Source organism: Epinephelus moara, chromosome 2 (genome assembly GCF_006386435.1).
Source record: "Epinephelus moara isolate mb chromosome 2, YSFRI_EMoa_1.0, whole genome shotgun sequence".
NCBI classification, from domain to species: Eukaryota; Metazoa; Chordata; class Actinopteri; order Perciformes; family Serranidae; genus Epinephelus; species Epinephelus moara.
The window spans coordinates 20387756-20406346 of NC_065507.1; the positions used below are offsets into that span (position 1 = coordinate 20387756).

At 41.6% G+C, this 18591-nt stretch overlaps 1 protein-coding gene across 1 annotated transcript in view; it reads left to right on the top strand.

Annotated features, from left to right (window-relative positions):
• The first annotated feature begins 7 nt into the window (after nt 1-7).
• Nucleotides 8-18591, top strand: part of cbl (Cbl proto-oncogene, E3 ubiquitin protein ligase) — a 39396-nt gene continuing 20812 nt past the window's right edge. The window contains exons 1-2 of the mRNA XM_050059268.1: nt 8-940; nt 6428-6675. Coding sequence (XP_049915225.1) covers nt 794-940; nt 6428-6675 — 395 coding nt within the window. The 5' untranslated portion in view covers nt 8-793. The remainder of the gene's footprint in view (nt 941-6427; nt 6676-18591) is intronic.

An 18591-nucleotide genomic window follows, 5' to 3' on the forward strand; every position in this document is an offset into this window, starting at 1 on the left:
AGGGAGGGGGGCAACGGAAGGGGACGTACAGGAAAGGAAAGGGCCGCACATACACGTCACGGGGAGAATAGAAAAACACTGGGAAATGTGTAATTCCCACAATTATTTATTCACCTCTGTTCTAGCTTATGTTCGTGAAGCTTTCGTAGTTTTAAGCGCAACTTGGTGTCCTCAGTCATCGGTGAGTGCTGTGTGTCGTCAGCCCGCAGAGGAGGGTTGACACTGTCACACAGCCGCTGAACTTCCCGTCAAGACACAGCACAGGCGAAAAGAGCTGCTGCTTGTCCTGCTGCTGCTGCTGCTGCTGACAAAAAAGGGGAACGACATCGGGGATTGTCAAGAGGAGAGGACACACTCCAGTCCTCAAGGCGTTTGGGCAGAGACACGGTGCCATTGTCCTCCAGCTGAGGGCGAGCAGAGACAGGTCTGGTGCTCTGCTAATTAGCCTGCGTGGGTCCCTGCAGAGAGACAGAGCAGCGCAGCTAGCTGCAGCACACAGCGACTTGCACAGGGTGTGAGTGACCGACGTGGTTGTGTTAGCCAGAACTGGGATATTTGTCTGACAAACTGGTGCTGGGTTCACTGATGGGGGCCTTTATCCGATAGTCATCTCTCCCTCCCTATACCCCCCGTCGGACCCTGGCTTGGATCCGCCACCCGGGCGCTGTCCTCGTCGGGGGGTGCCGGATCACCATCGCCCGGTCCAGCTAACTCCAGGCGGCGGTTCGGTACCCCTGACCCCTGCCCTGCCTCGCCTGTCTGCCGCTCTGGCCGACCCTAGCCGAGCCCGAACATGGCAGGGAACCTGAAGAAAGGCGGGGGGCTCATCGGTATGATGAAGGATGCCTTCCAGCCACACCATCACCACCTCCACTCCCATCACCAGCCCGGGGCCGTGGACAAAAAGACGGTGGAGAAATGCTGGAAACTAATGGACAAGGTTCGTCAGTTAATTACCAACGTTCACTAGCCGGTAACGTTAGCTAGCGCAGTTGATGCCTATGGGGATGCTAGCTAACCGCAGCTAACTAACGATAAGCTAGCTAATCTTCGCCTGCTGCAGGTCTGCCGTTGCTAACGTTAAGTTAGCTAGTCAGCTGGGAGAAGACATGGTTAGCTAACATTAGCTAAATTGCTAACCTAAACTGTGTTGTTTTGTGCCGTATGTGCCGGTGTTCCGACTTCTTCGTCTCAGTTTAAAAGACAGACTTTTAGTGAAAGTAGCTTAACGTCAACGTTAGCTCACGGACAGAACAAGGGTGTCTTTAACACATCTGTTTGCTACTGCTGTGCTACTCTTTTAAACTAGTTGTCACACCATGGTGCATCTAGCTTGTTTGACCACGTTTGAGTACTATGGTGTATCGTAAACAGTAGCTTTAACAAAGAAGAAAGAGTGGACGTAAAGACAGGATTGAATATAGCTAATTTATGTCAGGGAGGCTGCTAGCACAGCAACAGTTCTCCTGTACATTGTTGCTGAAATGTCTTCAGTCAACTGTCTGTCAGCCCTTAAAGTTGTAACAAAGCATTGAGGAGAAAAGAAAAGAAACGTATCTGTTTAACTAGGCCAATTATGCTCTTTCACAGGGGAGACTCGTTTCACAGCTTCACTTCTCGGAAAAAAAAGTCTGTAGCAGTTTGACCCCCAGTTTCCTGTGAGATTCACACAGCAATATTAGAGTGAATAAGAAGACAAGACACTCTTTTGTGTCTCCTCTTCCTCTTTGAGGCCTTAGTTCAGAGCTCTGATGTTAAGAGACCAAGTCCTTTTACAAAGCTATTATTAAGAAACCACAATCCAGTTTATTTTGCTCCACTGTGGTAGATTGTCTGACTGGACTGCTCTCCACAGTTGAGGAGGCACTGTACCTAACGCAAATAAGAAAACAGAAGTAACTCTGCAACGTCAGTCTTTTATTTTTGTTCTCAGTGAATGTCCAACACTCTTCTGTAAAGTTTTTGTGTCTGTCTGCAGTCCAGACAACATGACTGAGCAGCTGACCTTACACCACTTGCACAGTCAAGTTAGCTTTTGCAGGTTACAGTATGGGAATAATTTACCATACGACATCTGACCCAGTAACAAAAGTTGAGGGCAGCACAAGCGAGGTGAGCTAAAGAATATCTTACCTTTTGAAAAGGCTTTAAAACCAAAAGTATTTTTACTCCACCAGATTGTTTAAAATAGAAGCAGAAATATTGTGCAGCTCAGTCTAACGGAAAACCACAGCCCAACATATAGCCTACTGTAGAACAACACCTGCAGACTAATAACGCAGGCGCTCTCTGAAAACACCTCCCGCACAGCAGCACTAAGTTAAATTTTATTAAAAGCTTGAGGCTACTTTCCCTCTTCAGAGTTGCCTACATTAAAGTGTTCAGCATAACAGACCTGAATGATTAAATCCTCGTGTCCTTTTGAGTTAAACAGTAAAGCTGTGATGCCCTGATCTAATGTGTATTGTGAGTTTAGCCACCTGTATCCTGTTTAACTTAGAATTAAACTTTGAAGCATTGTGATTTTAACCATTAGCCTAGGTGTTACATTACTGTCTCTGCGGTTGCATTGCTACATGCTTCATGTTAATTCACTATTTATTATCAAAACCAAAGTTGTACGTGGAACATTGTCACCACCAGCCATAATAGCAAATATGACAGATAACCACCAGTGAATTTCAGGGTATATGCTGCTCGAAGATAAGAAATTTCGTGCTGTAGTGCACACACACATTTCTGAGCATATTGTACCGTTATATTCTCATGAAAGTAATTATATCTTTACCCGTTCATCATCAGATCCACGTTGGTAACATTTTCTCAAAAATCTTCTTGTCTGAAATCACCAGTAGTCTCATTGTGGTATTATGTTCATATCAAACAGAAGTGTAGGATCCAAAGTGTCAGTATGGGGTTTTTCCTCACTATTGGTTCTTGCAGTTGAAATAATGAAACTTGCTGTTTTAGCAGTCTGTTAGACAAAAATCAATCAATCAATTTTATTTATAAAGCCCAATATCACAAATCACAATTTGCCTCACAGGGCTTTAAAGCATACGTCACCCCTCTGTCCTTAGGACCCCCGCAGCAGATAAGGAAAAACTCCCCCCAAAAAAACCCTTTAACGGGTAGCACATTGATCCTTTCATTTGTCCCTGTGCCTGTTGCACTTAAACACATGTTGTAAGACAGCCATCACTGCTGTGCCTAAAACACGGTTTAATCTATTGGGTTAGGCTCGGGTTTTTTTTAATGTAGACACCAAACACAGTTTGTCACCAGACTTTCTTGTAGAAATACTAACCATATTATGATATCCTAAAAAATTTGGGGAAATTAACAAGTAGTCCTTTCTCTTCGACAGACAGAGAGCAAAATATGTTTTCCAGGAACAATCACTGAGGTCTGCAGAAACAAGGAAACACAAAATTGCCTGTTTACAGCTGAAGTCCGACAAAAATTTAACCAGGGCTCGCTTTCCCTCAAGCTAGTTAATCTTTAAATGGCTTGAACTTGATTTACAATATATACCAGGTCTATGCCAGGTGAAGAACCACCCAGATGAGACAGAGAGAAGAGGGAAGTTGATAAGTGGAATGCAGTTTAGCTTGGAGGCAGTCAACATTTTACTTCAAGACCGTAGTCTTGATTGACATTGATATGCGAGAGCACTCAGTTGTTGTGGCATTGTACATGTGCATGCATGCATGTGTGTTTGGCTGAGTTATGGGTACAAGTGTTTGCGCAGTACATGATAATGTTAGTGGTGTAACCTTGACAGCAGTTTTATTTGGTATCAGACATAACCAATAAGGATCTTCTGTGTTTGGAGGCCTGGAGAAGTGTTGAAGGAATGAGGGCACGGTGTAGGTAATGATACTGAAGGCTTTCAGTGCAGTTGCTCATGTAGTCAAATCACCATCAACCACAAGCAAATTATCCAAAACACACAGAGGATAGAAAAAAATGTACAAGCATTGTGTCTACAGTGTGCCACATACAGTTCGGTAGAAGTTGTTGTTGCATTGACATTTGGTAATTGAAATCATTTAAATAATGAATTCATCAGGGCTTTGTCAGTTTTAGCTGGTCAGTCCAGTGCTGTATGTAATATGGATACTCTCCATGACTAATTTTGATAAAGTCTGTTGTGGTAGTTGTGTTTCCTGGTGCTTAAAACATCCATATTAGATCTTGTAGTATCCATCCCAGCAATGCTTAATGCACCCTGGTGATTCCTGAAGTCTGTTGGATTTATATTGATATGGACGTAATGTTACTGCACCGAAATGTCTCACCTGTGATCCGTTTACACTCAGTATCAGTAGTAAGCTGACCTTTAATGTCCAGACATCAATGAAGGCCTGCATACTAAAAAACATTTTGCATGTTGTGAAACCTGCACTGCTTAAAATATCCTACCTGTCAAGTGTGACCTCATTTGGTTTTGAGAGGCATATGTTACAGTGCTGACGAACTCACTGGTCCACTTACAAACTGAAACCAAATATTTCTAATATGTTGCACTCTGAGTATAAAAAGCATGGCTCAGTTGGGCTGTGGATTCATGAGATGTTCCTTTTAAGACAAGTGTGGGAGGGACAGGAATACTCTGAATGATAATATTAATAATAAGAGATAAATAGAGATTTAGGGGAACTGTTACACAGTATAAAGTAGATAAATATGTCAACTGAATGCAGAAAATCTACCATGTAATCATGTAATACCTTTAGGATTAAACAAGTAGTTCTGTCTTTGTCAGAGGAGTTTTGGCATAGAAACACATGAAATTGAAGTTGCCAGTATGTTTACAATAAATTTGTTTTCATAGTTCCAGGCCTGAGTCAATTATAAGATGATTGATTATTAGAAGTCTTGTTTTCCCATACTGACAAACTAATGGCTTCCAAAATGAAGAGGCAAGGGAATTCAGACCGACATTCTTGTAATGCTATTCCTGCCATACTTTTGATATACTCATGAATGGTAGACAGTAATTTGGCCTGGTGTAAGAAAGAATGAGCCATGTCCTGTTGTTGACATGCGATTGTTTGGTCCCTGTTTAAGCTGACAGCATAGCTCTGTATCACCACCAGTTCAAATCAGGACACGAGACCCCGGATTTTTGAATGGACGTGTAGTTTTGTGCCTCTGCGATCATGCAAAATGCAGTGGTAAATATGACGGCAGCCATACAGAGCTTAATGTCAGAGTGTTCTAGGCTGCCCGCCAGTGTCTTTTGTAATGGTCAACGAAGTGACTCAGACACAGTGCAGCAGTACAGTGAGATAAGTGAGGAAAGGTTGAACATTACTGAGGATGTAACATGTATTCATGCAGTCTGGTGAACAAGCACGAAGAGTGACCATCAGAATATACGTGATTTATAAAACCATCTAATAGATTATCTCTGCTCACCCATTACAGAATCCACCCTCTGTTGTGTCAGTGCGTGATGTTAGTCAAGCGGTTAAACTTTGAGTCCCTTTTTCTTTTTAGTTTTTCACATTTGAACAGTTTATCTTGTGACGTGTCACTGTAGTTGCTGCTTAAATCCACGTCAGTCTCACAGTGCTTCAGCTGTTCAAATTTACAAAGCAGTAATGCTCAAAAGTTGAGTACAGAGAATTTGTGTTTTTGAGGCAGAAGTGGCCTGCGCTGTGCAGATTAAAATGAGGAGGTCTAAACATATCAACAGCTTCTCCAAACATGCTGAAGAAACTGAGACTCAGACCGCTGTGACCTATGGTTTTCGACATGGAAGTCAAATACGAAGGCGCAAGCATCGCTGTGCATACCTAAAAAAAAGATTGTCTGTATGGTAAATGAATGAGAAATGGGCATAATTAGCGTCACAATGAGAACAGACCCAAGCCATAGATTAATGCAGATATCCAATCCAATGCCTTTGTCCTTTTCCACCTTCAACTTTTTTTGTGTCGATGAGGAGGTAGTGTGACAGTGGTGAAATAACTCATGATGCCACAAGGGATTAAATCTGTGATACTCAGTGTGTTTCATCATATAATGTGTAGACTTGCCATACTCTGAAAGCTCCAAGCAGGACTTTGTCAGGGCTTTTAAGGGCCTTTCTCTCAGTCTTTGACTTGGTTGGCATTTTCCATTCTGCATGTCTTGTATCTGGGCTCACTGACAATATTCTGCACTAAAGATAAGTGCTCTATTATAGAAAAGACCTATATAATGCAGGACTGTATATATTATAAATAATGTCTGACTTGTACTGAACGAAAATGCACAGTGCTGCTTTAGACAAGTGTTAGATTTTCTTTCTCCATCGCTCTCCTCTAACCTCTCTTGCCACCCTGTCGTACTTTTCTCTCATATACCTTACACTTTGCACCCACTTCTTGTCTCTAACTGTATCTCATCTTCCCCCTCACATCCTCCCTCTCTGCAGGTGGTACGCCTGTGCCAAAACCCAAAATTGGCTCTGAAGAACAGCCCCCCTTACATCCTGGACCTGCTGCCAGACACCTACCAGCACCTGCGCACCATCTTGTCTCGCTACGAGGGCAAAATGGAGACCCTGGGGGACAACGAGTACTTCCGGGTCTTCATGGAGAACCTGACCAAGAAGACCAAGCAGACCATCAGCTTGTTCAAGGAGGGCAAGGAGCGCATGTACGAGGAGAACTCACAACCCAGGTGAATAAAATGGATACAAATATTGCATCTAGCTTAATATTAGTTTATAAAATATGATTCTGGAGGTGAAAAATGTGGTTTCTCTGCTCTCAAACCATATTGCCTAGCCATTGTGTTTAGTTTCTTAACTGAAGCCATCTGAGGTGTGAAGTCTCTGTGGTAGCTGCATGACGACTTCACACCTCACATTCATTCATTCATTCCAAATAATTACGACTGTGCACGCAGAGGGTGAACAATTGCACCCAGGCCCAGCCCCCAGGGTGGTTGTAGCTCAAGATCTGTATCAAAACAAGAGGAGAGAGGTGTTGTGGTTTGCGCATGTGAGCATATGTGGTCAGGATGGCGCTTAATCTACAGCTGCCTGCCTGCCTTCACTTTGTTTTTGTGCCTCTCTATCTCTACCATCTACTTGAACATTTTATCTTCATGTAGCTGTCTTAGTGCAGTGCATTCTTTTTTGACATCACACAGTGCCTCTGTCTCTTTCTTTCAAGTTCGATTCAGCGATCTGTCTCTGTCGCTTTGAAAACAGACACTCGAGTGTATTGGAATAAGCAGTTGTCCTGTTTTTGTGTGTGGCGGTTTGTTGAAGTGTAATTAATTAGAAATGCCTCTTGTTTCCCTTGTTTAAAAAAATGCCAAATGAGTAAAGGCATTCTTTTGAAGACAAGATACCACAGAGGACCTTGAGAGAAAATGGAGCTTCTTACGAGCACAAAGTTATTGTTGTGTTAATGAGCAGACTCTCTGGGGTGCAAGCTTGTATTTTTTGAAACAAGGGAAACAAGAGGCATATCATTAATTACACTTCCACAAGTACCTTTACACATAAAAACAGGACAACTGCTTACTTCGTATAAACTTGTTTGCCTCTTTTCAGAGGGACAGAGACAGATTAGACTGAGGCGCTGCGTGATTTCCAAAAACAAAGTATTACAGTAACTGCTGGATGGAGCTGCTCTAACCCTCTTCCTTATATCACCACAGCTGTCTTTTGCTTCACTGCACGCTTTGGGCAAATGTTGTCAGAAATAGTTGTAACAGGCATTATGTACAATATCGTATGTATTAGTAAGATGGGCCTTATTAGGTTTCTCTAAGGAGTGTTTCATACACTGTTGGCCAGCATCAAATCCCAGTAAGTGTTTCTCTAGAACTGCCTCTTGGGCGGGTGCTTCTCTTGCTGGCAGTGAGAAGGATGACTTGCATAAGATTTTTAAAAATTCCTTGTGTTGTCCAGGCGTCTTTTCATATCTTGCTGCTGTAGCTGCCGTCTTTAGGAGCTTTTGGATTGGTCTGACGGACAGTGACACCAAGTTTATGTGGAAATGGTTGGACAGAAACCGTTGGCGGAGTAATATAAGGACCTGAAATTTTGTTCACAGTGGATAGTTCCTAGTGGATTGTTTTGCCCTTTAACTGTCCTTCATATTGATATTTTTGTGTCAGAGTTTACAGCTATGAGCTGACCTATGAACTATGAGTGTGCTGCATTGATATAGCCTGGGAAAATAAAAGTGCAGTTTAATTTTAGTTGTTGTCATACTGAATTAAACATCAACTAACAGTATTCAACTCTTACTATCTTCCTACTGCTGTTTGAGCTACTATGTTGTCGCTGAAAGGGGCAGTCCATGGCCTTCATGGATAAATCAATGTTGATCGAAAGCAAAGTGAAAGCGTTGATATGTTTATTGCATATAACATTAGGATTTATGAGGTGATTGGCTTTATCCCTGTAGAGATGGTAAATTATCATGAGCATAGCCAGCATGCAGCAGGGAGCCCTCTGTGGATCATGTGTGGATCTGGTGCCGCTGTGTGTCGTCTCACAGGCTTATGTCATGATGTATCTTAAATGTATACTATGCAGGATTTTAATTTAAAAAAAAATCTAAAAATTGCAGACACAGTGCCAAAAAGACACAAATGTAGCGGGGTGTGATGCGAGGTGGGCAAAGCTAAGGTTGGCTTTCAGTTTCGCTGGCATTACTGTTTACAAACAGTAGCTGGTAATTCCTGCATAGATACCTTTAAGTGCAAGAAAACATCTGAATTCCTACAGACTTTAATAAAGGAGGGGGGATAAATCAGATGTATGTAAAGCTGATTTAAGAGTTAGGTAGGAAGTCAGTAGATTGATAGGACATCATTGCACAAAGAACGTTTTGTGTGGCAGAGACTCTTAAATCTCACCGCCTCTAACCTTTTATAGTTTTTATTAATTATTGTCATAAAATTGAATTGACCATTATTTTTAAAGGGTCCCTAAACATGTTAGATGTTTTGTTGCTTCTCGTTAGTTTCTTCACACATCAACAGAACCTGATGTCTTTTGTATGAACTGTTTCTTGTTTTGAGAAAATTAGGTAATAGTTTTATCTCGCCAGCCATACGTGATACATCCTCATCTCGCTGCTCAGTTCCTCTGTGAGACTGTTCTTTCTCAGCTACCATGATGGTAAGCTTACAGAAAGAAAAAACCCACTAAAAGGCAACCAGACAGAAGAGGAAGCCCTTTTTACCATGAGCTGGTCGTTGATGGTTTTTTTTTGTTGTTGTTGTTGTTGTGCATATTTTTCTGTGAAATTTATTTTCATCATCACTTCGTTTTACTGAGAGGCTGCATAGAAAGAAATTCCTGGTTAAGGCAGAGGAAACACACACACACACACACACACACACACACACACACACACACACACACACACACACAGTAGTCAGGCATTACACACAAAGACTGCTATTGTCTGTGTGGAGAAGGCAGTGGCAGTGACACTAACCAATGGGTATCGGCCCACTTAAGAATGCTATGGTATAAACCAATGACGTTGAGCCGCTAGAGAGACTAGTATATGGTAAGGCTGCAGCTGAGCTCAGCACATGGCTCAGACTGAAAAGTTGAACACTAAGGATAAAGATTATCTCGCTGAGTTTAATAATACACTGCTTTCACTGTGTTATTCAATTCAGCCTTAATTAAAATATGAGAACACTGGCACTTATTATTTCCTCCTCTGCGACTTCAGTCAGCATCAGTGCTTGATTGTTATTGACTTAAATAACAATGAACAGGACTGCACTGTGGCTTTATGGCTTTTTTTTTTCAAGCCGGAGCGAAGGATCCAAGCATTTCATGAGAGCCCTTAATGCAGCGTGGGTGGATATGCTGTGTTGTGATGCCGCACAGACTTCTTCACTATGTCTTCTCCGGAGATTTAGACCTTCTATTTGTCTACCCCCCCCCACTCCCATATGTCCCACACAGATTGCTTAGCTTTAGAGATGAAGCAGAGTCGAGGTAGTGTAGTAAAAGCTCGGTTTGCGTTTTGTTGTGCAACAGTCTGCTCAGTCATGACTTATGTAGAAGCTGTGTGAGTACGATGTGTCGTATATTTACAGTGTTTTTTACGTAATTACAGTATAGATAAAGAAAAGGGGGTCGATTTTGTTCACAGTAGAAGAGAGTGAGGATAAAAGTGAGTCTACTGTGAGCAAGACTTAATTATTAACACTGACAGCCCATATTCAGTCAGATTCAACACAACACAGTCAGCACTTCCTCCTTGTTTGCTTCACTTACTTCCTCTTCTGGCTTTACACAGCACAGCCGAGACATTTTCTGGCCTCAGAGTTGACAAAGACCCATACAGATCGACAGTTTTCTCTTACGCTCCACCCAAGTGTAAAAATGTTTTTCTTTTGCCCATAGTGACTAGAAGAAAGAATGCTATAGTCCCAACCCTGCAAGCAGAACTAGAGCTGAAACAGTCGATTACTCCATCTAAACAATTAATCTGTAGCTATTTTAATCATCCACTAATTGTCTTTCCAAGCAAACATGCCAAACATTTGCTGGCTAAATGCTTTTTTCTTAAGGTTTTGAACTGTTGGTTGGACCAAATGTGCAATTTGATGACCACACCTCGGACTCTGGGAAATTGTGATGGGTGCTTTTCACATTTTGCAGACAGAACAGTTAGTCAAGTCAGAACAGTTTCAGATCCAGGACATTTGTTGATGAAAAATCTTCAAATTGTTTTTCTCGGTTTCGTCAATGAATTGTTAGAACCCCAGCCAGATTTAATTTAAAGGTAATTATCAAAGTAGTCTATATTAAATCGCTTGTTTTGTCCAACGAGCTGTCTAAAATCCAAAGATACTCAGTTTGCGATCACATATGACAAAGAAAAATGTAGAATATTTGTACTTGAGAAGCTGAAACCTGCATTTGTTTTTGCTTGAAAAATGACTGAAACGATTAACTGTTTATCAAAATAGTTGCAGCTTAATTTTCAATAAACTAATTTTGGTCGGCCACTTATTTCAGTTCCAGACATTTGCAGAAGCTACAAAGCATTAGCTGTCTGGCTTTTAGGAGTGGCTGTCTTGTCTAAAGCCAGTCAGTAGTAGACTGTGGTAGTTCAGTGCAACTAATTTTTTCACTTCTGCATTTCTAGAAATGACTAGTGAGCTGTAATTGTGGTCTCTTGATGAAAAGGTCTGCTAAGTAGGTTTGGTTAATTGTTCTGTGTTGGGAATGAATGTGCTGTCCTGTTCCGAGTTTTCTCTTGGTTTTAACACAGCTGCTTTGTCTGTAGTCAGCGTATTAATTCACTTAGGAAGCCTATAGGTTTAACATTACACATCCTTCAGTCACTGCACAGAGTAATACAGTAGAAGGGTTGATCAATGTGTCCTCAGAGAAGCCCTTTAACGCCCTCCTCCATGGGTCTGACCGGATACTGCTTTGACCTCTCTGTGAGAGTCTGTTTGATCCTCTTCCTGGGCTAAGCTGCCATTGCATCCTGACCACCATCGATAGGTCCAGCTGGTCACAGGAAGTGGTGGGCTTATAGGCTGCAGGGTGACTCAACGGCACTGTGGGACAATCTACACTGCAGAATGTGACCTGGAGGCTAATAATATGCTGTAAATATTATTTGTAAATGGGTGTATATCTCCCATGGTCTATTTTGTCTTGTATGTTATCTTTAGACGCCTGTTCTGTTTCTAGTGAGAGGCAGTATGGCTGTTGGGTTTGTTTGTAAAGCCTGTAAGGTGCTCTTTACTAGACCCAACTGCTATCGGTCTGATGACGATAAGTCTCTTGGGGTGAGGGCCAGTATTTCGAGCTGATCCAGTGTAGCCAGCGGAAATCTGAGCCAAGACTTCCACTTCAGTGTTCTGGTCATTTTGGCTAATCTCGATAAACAAATATCTGCATATGAATTAAGATAAATAAATAAAAAAGCTACTATAAAGCTAATCGCCATCAGATGATAGCCAGTGGGTTCAAAGACTCCATTTTGACCAATGGGTTCCACCTCTCGGTCGGTCAAAGATACTCAGATGATAAACCAGAACACTTCAGATACCAAAACCTTGTCTAGTCGCCCACACATACTGCATACATATACACAATCTGTTTATAGGGATTATGAAGAAATGGCTTAGAATAACCGTACGTTACCTTTGCGCATTTCCTCCTTTATTAGAACTTGCATACAAAAAAAGAACAGTTGCCTCACGAGACAACACTTGAGTGAAAAACAAAAGACTGAGAACAGTAAAACTAAAAAATTTTTAAAATAGAAGCTTTAAGGTTCTTGAGAACAACAATATAAAATGTTGCAGGTGTCTGTATTTACAACTTCACTCTCCTCCTTCATGTCTCCTGAACCCATGTTACCGTAAGAGGCAACTAGATTCATGGGATTACGTGGGATTAAGATCAAAAGGGCATTCTGAGATCACATGAAAATTAAAAGATCATGCGTAATCCATCTTTGAATTTCTCCCAGGGTAGAAAGAAACAGGTTGCCAAATTTCTACAGGTGTACAGTGTATACCGTTACATCACCCAACCCTATTGATAACCCATTAATTGTTTACTCAGTTCTAGTTATTGCCACTTAATTGGAAATATTTGTAATTGTATCTTTGTAAACTCAGTATTTTTGTAGTTTTGGACTGCTGGTCAGACAAAAACGAGGGCTGGAAATTGTGTTGAAATTTTTTATAGTTTTCTGACATTATAAAGGCTGAACCATTCATTCGTTCATTGGTGGTAATGGTTAGTTGCAGGCCTACACACATGATTAATTAAGAGTGTAATTCACACATCCTCCAGCCCTTTACTTCACTGCCACCTCTCTTTCTTTCCTTGCTTTCATCCCAACCTTTCCTTTACTGACAGCGTATAGCTCCAGTCCTTTGCACAATAGAAAAATGCATTCCAGACATGCTTCAGTGATATTGTTACAATAGTCGGTAGGAACAGCTTCCTCAAGCTTTTACACATTCAGCCTTTTCTGCAGCTGAACTTCTGTTCAGGCTTCAGTGGCAGGTGCCATGAAGAGCTTTTCACTCAACAATAATTTGGACATTTTTCTTTACTCGTCATATCAGCATGCGGTTGTTTTATAAATGTTTTAGTGTGCTGTAAAGTATGTGTTTACTGGTGAAATTGTTAAGAGATTTGAGTGCAGCGTATAATGCTAACTGCTAAGATGAACACTGGGTGTGTTTAATCTCCCCATTGCCTAAAAAGTGTCTTTGTGTGAAAATGTAGTAGTGCACTCTTGCATGCATGAGGCCTTTCTTTCAGTGGGTCGGGACAGGTGCTTGGCACTGTTGTGTCTAATGCCACCACAAAGTTAGTGGCTGCTGTTGCTACTTGTCACAGCACCTGGCTGTCTGTACATTTGTGTTTTGGATATAATTCTAAAAGTTTATCCAGCATTGGGTCACATCTCGCCAACACTATCAGTCCTGGACAAAAAGATCAGAGCATGAAATTCATTCTGCAGCTGTTTACAGTAAAGTGCTCCTGTGTCATCAATGATTTATGTAGTCAAGCTTTTGTGGACAGAGGAAAACACCGCATTGTACTGTACAGTACCTCTGGTATTTGCAAATGTCATTTGCACCCATTTCTATTTTGGCTCGCCAAGAGAGCCCCCTCCTAAAATACAACTTCCTATTTTCTGTAAACGTACCTGACATCCATGTGAAACAAAGGCCTGTCTCTGACCGCATAGCTTTCGGCTTTGACTATCTGAAAACCCATCTTATCACTGCAGCTATGATACTGTAGGAAAGGTCTTTGTTTGTAGTATGTGGATGGAGCCATGAGGAAATGCAGCGCTGCATTACAATGATGCCAGTTCAAGAGAAAGTTTGCATGGATATCATTCACTCCTGTTTTATCAGTAGCTGCTGGGCTATGATAAATTTGATGATGTAGTTACTCCCACTCATGTGTTAAGATAGAAAAATACAGGAATGGGCTGTTTGATATTAAAGATCACATTAGTTGATAAATTTGGACATGTGTCACATGGACAGCGTCATGGTATAGTATCGTCATTAAGCTTTAGAGATGTGCTCAGACTTTGCTGCATGGGTTTCCCTGCTGGTCAAGGATTGGATTTAACCTGAACCCTCCTGTTTACTCACAGACTGTGTCACCTGCTATTAAACTGTCTAAATCAAAAATGTTGAAGGTGATAAAAGGAGAAATGGTTAATGTGTTCTTTTTCCAATGGAAGTGAAACAATAATTCTTTGTTAGTAAGTCACTAATCTGTAGTGTTTGTGCACTTTACCAGTAAAGAAATGAGTACCCTGAAATCTTTTGCCTAGATTAGCTCAGGGTGACTTGAACAAGGTTTAGATCTTACACATACTCATGTGCCTGAACCCAACGTAAGCTGCATTGTCTCAAGGGGATTTACTGTAATATAGCCTCATATCGAAGGCAGCCACAGTGTTTCACACCACTGCTGTTCTCTGCGTTCACTCTTAGATGGAAATCAAACTGAATGTGCAGCCTCTTTGTTTCATCTTTCTGTACAAACAGAGATGAATCAGGGAAAAAGTATTGCCTCTCTCTGTGCTGCCACAGCGGGGGGTCTTAGCGGTTAGCTAGTTGGTTATGATGGACTCGGGAGTGAAGTAAGGGAAGCTTTTAGCGGTTAGCCTAGCAGCCAAACGGCTATCAGTGCTGGCAATGGAAAACACATTTCACTCCTCAGAGGTTGCGGGTGTTACAGCTTCAATTACGTTTGCCTACACTCGTAGCTCGGGGCTCTATGTGCAGATATATGCATACACACACACATGCATAAATAGCAGAGCATCATGGTTATTTATGTCACTGCGGTATCAGTGAGCAGCCGACTCATGTAGTCCTCACACTATTAGATTATGGTGATTAGCATGACGCAACCCACTAGCTTCTCTGCTCCGCAGGGTACAAAAAGCACTTGCTGTTTATGCACACAGAGATAAATGAGCTCAGATATGCACTAAGATATGCCAAGTCAACTGTGTAGAGGGGATTACACTAAAACAGTGCTGTTTGCTGTTGTTTTTTTTACAGTCTTTATTCTCTCCTTCACAATAATCTTTAAGCCTGTCTAATTGACTAGAAAGATAAGAGCTTTGAAAGAGAGATTAGATGAAAGTAAAAATGCACATTTGGAGAAGTTAGTCTGGATTTTGCATGGATGCACAGCTGTTTTTTTAATTAGGGATTTTTATTCAGGAGGTTGTGTAAGGAAGCAGTTAAGTGTGTTTCATTGCTTAAGTGCTGTGTAGTGTGTGTGTGTGTGTGTGTGTGTGTGTGTGTGTGTGTGTGTGTGTGTGTGTGTGTGTGTGTGTGTGTGTTGTGTGCTGTCATGGCTGTTTCCTGATGGAGATCTGGACTGAAGCCAGTTCCGGAGAGTTAAATTTATAAAGTGATGACTAGAGCAAAATGGTAAGCCAGAATTTCAAACACATAACTCACTGTGTTTTCCAGTAGAGTAACATTTATTTTTAATTTCTTTGTATATTTCTTTTTTGCGCAAGCATTCACCACATTATTAACTTCCAAAATAGTATTAACCCTTGCCGAACAAATTAGCTGCTCCCTTTCCCTTTGGATATGTGTCAAGATATAAACAGATGCATGCAACTGCAGCTTCATTCTTTACTAATGAATATCAAGAGTGCACCTAAATGTGATCAGACAGACACTGAAAAGAGCACGATCCTGGGGGGGGCAGGAAGATGGTAGAGGTGCAGGGATGTTAAGTTAGTCTTTCTGTCTTTTTTCTTGACACTGTAGTGATAAAACAGTTTATCATAGCAATAACTAGGTTCAGTTTTTGTTATTCAAAGTATTCCTAACACAGTATCGTTGCTTAAACTGAACGAGAAAATTGAGTATTCATTTGCTTTGGGGTGCGGCGCTGGTAGTTTATGATATATTTTCATATTTTGCATCCTCAATATTTGCATGCAGTTGGAGTAACTGTGCTGTAGCCTACCATGAGCAACTGTGAACAGAGCCTGTGATAGCAGGCACAGTGTGTATGCTTTGCATGTGACCTGACCGACACAGTAAAAGCTGATCTGACATGTTGAAAGTCACATCATAGCTGTAGCATATGCCCTTACACATGCACCACTTGATCTAATCTGAGAACTCTGTTTCGTCTCTCACATCCCCATCTTTAATAATGTCCATATGTGTTAAAAACATCACATTGATAGACTCAAATACAGTTGTGAAACCGGTTGTGCAATTTGTTGCAATTAATACAGTCACTTCCCAAAAAATCCTCAGATTACATTAAAATGGATTCCACAGGGCCATAGTGATCCAAAAGCGTGATAAATACCCGTCTGTATTTTGCTGGTCTTTAACTGTAGTTGTCCTCAAGCTTCTTAGTCCTGATCCAGCTTAGTTCATGTTCTAAATTGTTGAATATAACTTTTGGTAGCTTTGTTGCAGGGCTCAGTTTGTGTTTGATCTGCATTTCTCTTTTAGCCTTGAGCAGAAAAGATAATACAGCTGCATGATGATATTACAGCTACTTGTGACTCTGCCAATCCAGACAGGCTCTCATTCTGTAAGGTTGACCCTTGCTTGCTGTGCTGCGGTGTATTAGCGCAGTGCGGTGGTGGCTGGCTAGCTGCGCTACTTTATCACAGCCAGCAGGAAACAGGAAGGGAGCAGCCAGCTGCAGGGTCAGAGGTCAATCTATAGCATGAGGGGGATGGTGGACAAAAAAACTAGTGTTCAGATAAAAAAGGGTTCGGCTTGCTGCTGCGGTCATGGTTAAGACCGAATATGAGACGGAAAAAGAAAACAGTATAGACATATGACAATCCAGAGTAAGTCAGCAAACCATTCTCTGTGTGGTTGTAGCCCACTGACTCTGCGTTGTCTGTGTTGGCACAGCAGCTTAAAGAGCAGCAACAGTTGTAGGAGCGCTGGCTACTGCCCAGTGTGCGCGCACACACACACACACACACACACACACACACACACACACAGTACAGAGCTGGTATTGTAGGATGGAGAGGGACAAGGGCTGAGAGAGTCGGAGAGATGCTAGAACAGATATTGGCTTGTCCTGCTACGTATGAGATTAGATTTGTACCTGTAGCTTACTCGAAGTTTCAAATTAAAATTCAGACTTCCTTTGGTGAAGTTCTCTCTATCATTCAGACAGAAAGACACAACAAAGTCTCATTCACTGTGCAAATCTCGTGCCAGAGACAGCTGTGCCACCCTGTGAGCTTGATGCCAGTCAGATCAGTGTTCGCTTTCTCATTCATTCTGTCTCTCTGTCTTTTGAGTGACAAATATGATTATGGAAGCTTGCTGTTACACCAAATCTATGTGGACCCACTGTGTGTATATGTGTGTGTAGGAAAAGCTTATACTGGTGGATATCAAACTGTTTGGCTCTGTTTCCTGAAAGGTCTATAACCCCTGGACGTTGTTTTAACACATGCTGAAGTGCACAGTCACATCTGGGGATTTTTTTGACTATGCCACTTCACATAAAGCTTCCTGTGCGTTTGCAGGTATGGCAGCTTGACTGTGTGTCTTTTACCGAAACAGCTCCCTCCTGCGTGTGTCAGACTCCACATGATTATCACTGTGGTTTTCATTTGGTTTGTTTCTTTTTTCCCTGCTTTGAAAGAAAACCAATTTTCTCAGTCAGCTGCATATTATGAGCCATGGGGTCTGACATGAACAAACAATTTCCGATTAATGATTTCACACAGTTTTCCAGCAATCTGTAGTTACCACTTCTTCATTTTGGTGATTTGCTGCTATTCTCTGCTTTACATAGTTGTAAAGTGAATATATTTGGCTGTTGGACTGTCAGTTGGACAAATTCGGTTATTTGAAGATGTCGTTTTGGGCTCTGAGACACTGTGATGGACATTTTTTCCCCAGTCTTTTGACATTTGTACCTCAAACAATTAATCAAGAATATAATCTGCAGATTAAGTAATAGTAAATATCATTGTTTGTCACAGCCCTAATTGCAGTTTTGTTTTGTGTTTCAAAAATCTCACAGCCATTTTGTTGCAGGAACACAGGGTAGACAGAAAGGCCCTTAGGAAGCTGCTGCTCATGCTGTTAGTGGCAGAGGCTAGCTTGTTAAATAGCAGCCCACAGATTTGTGTTTTCCTCTGTTAATCCAGCGCCTTACATCCGTGTGTTAATCAGCGTGGCCCCGCTACTCATAACACGTACTGCATCCCCTCTTTGCACTCATTACTTTAATTTAATGTTTGCTTTTTTTTGCAAGATTTCCCTCATCCTTAGATCACAGTTGGTTTTGCTAAACTGAGTAGAACTGGTTGCTTCTAGTTCCCTCTTGCAGAGCTGCAACTTGCCCATACAAATTTTTCGACAGACCTCAAGAGATTGCCCTACCCAGTTGAAGACATGTAAAAATCCAGCCAAGCTTTTGACTTGTTAGATCACAAAACTTCAGTGCTTATTGTGCCCACAGGAACTGTGACCCTACATGAGAATCTTCAAACGCATCAGTGGCACATGCGGGTGAATTAGAAATGAAATTTAATGGTGGGTTAAAATAGCAAGAATTTATAAGCT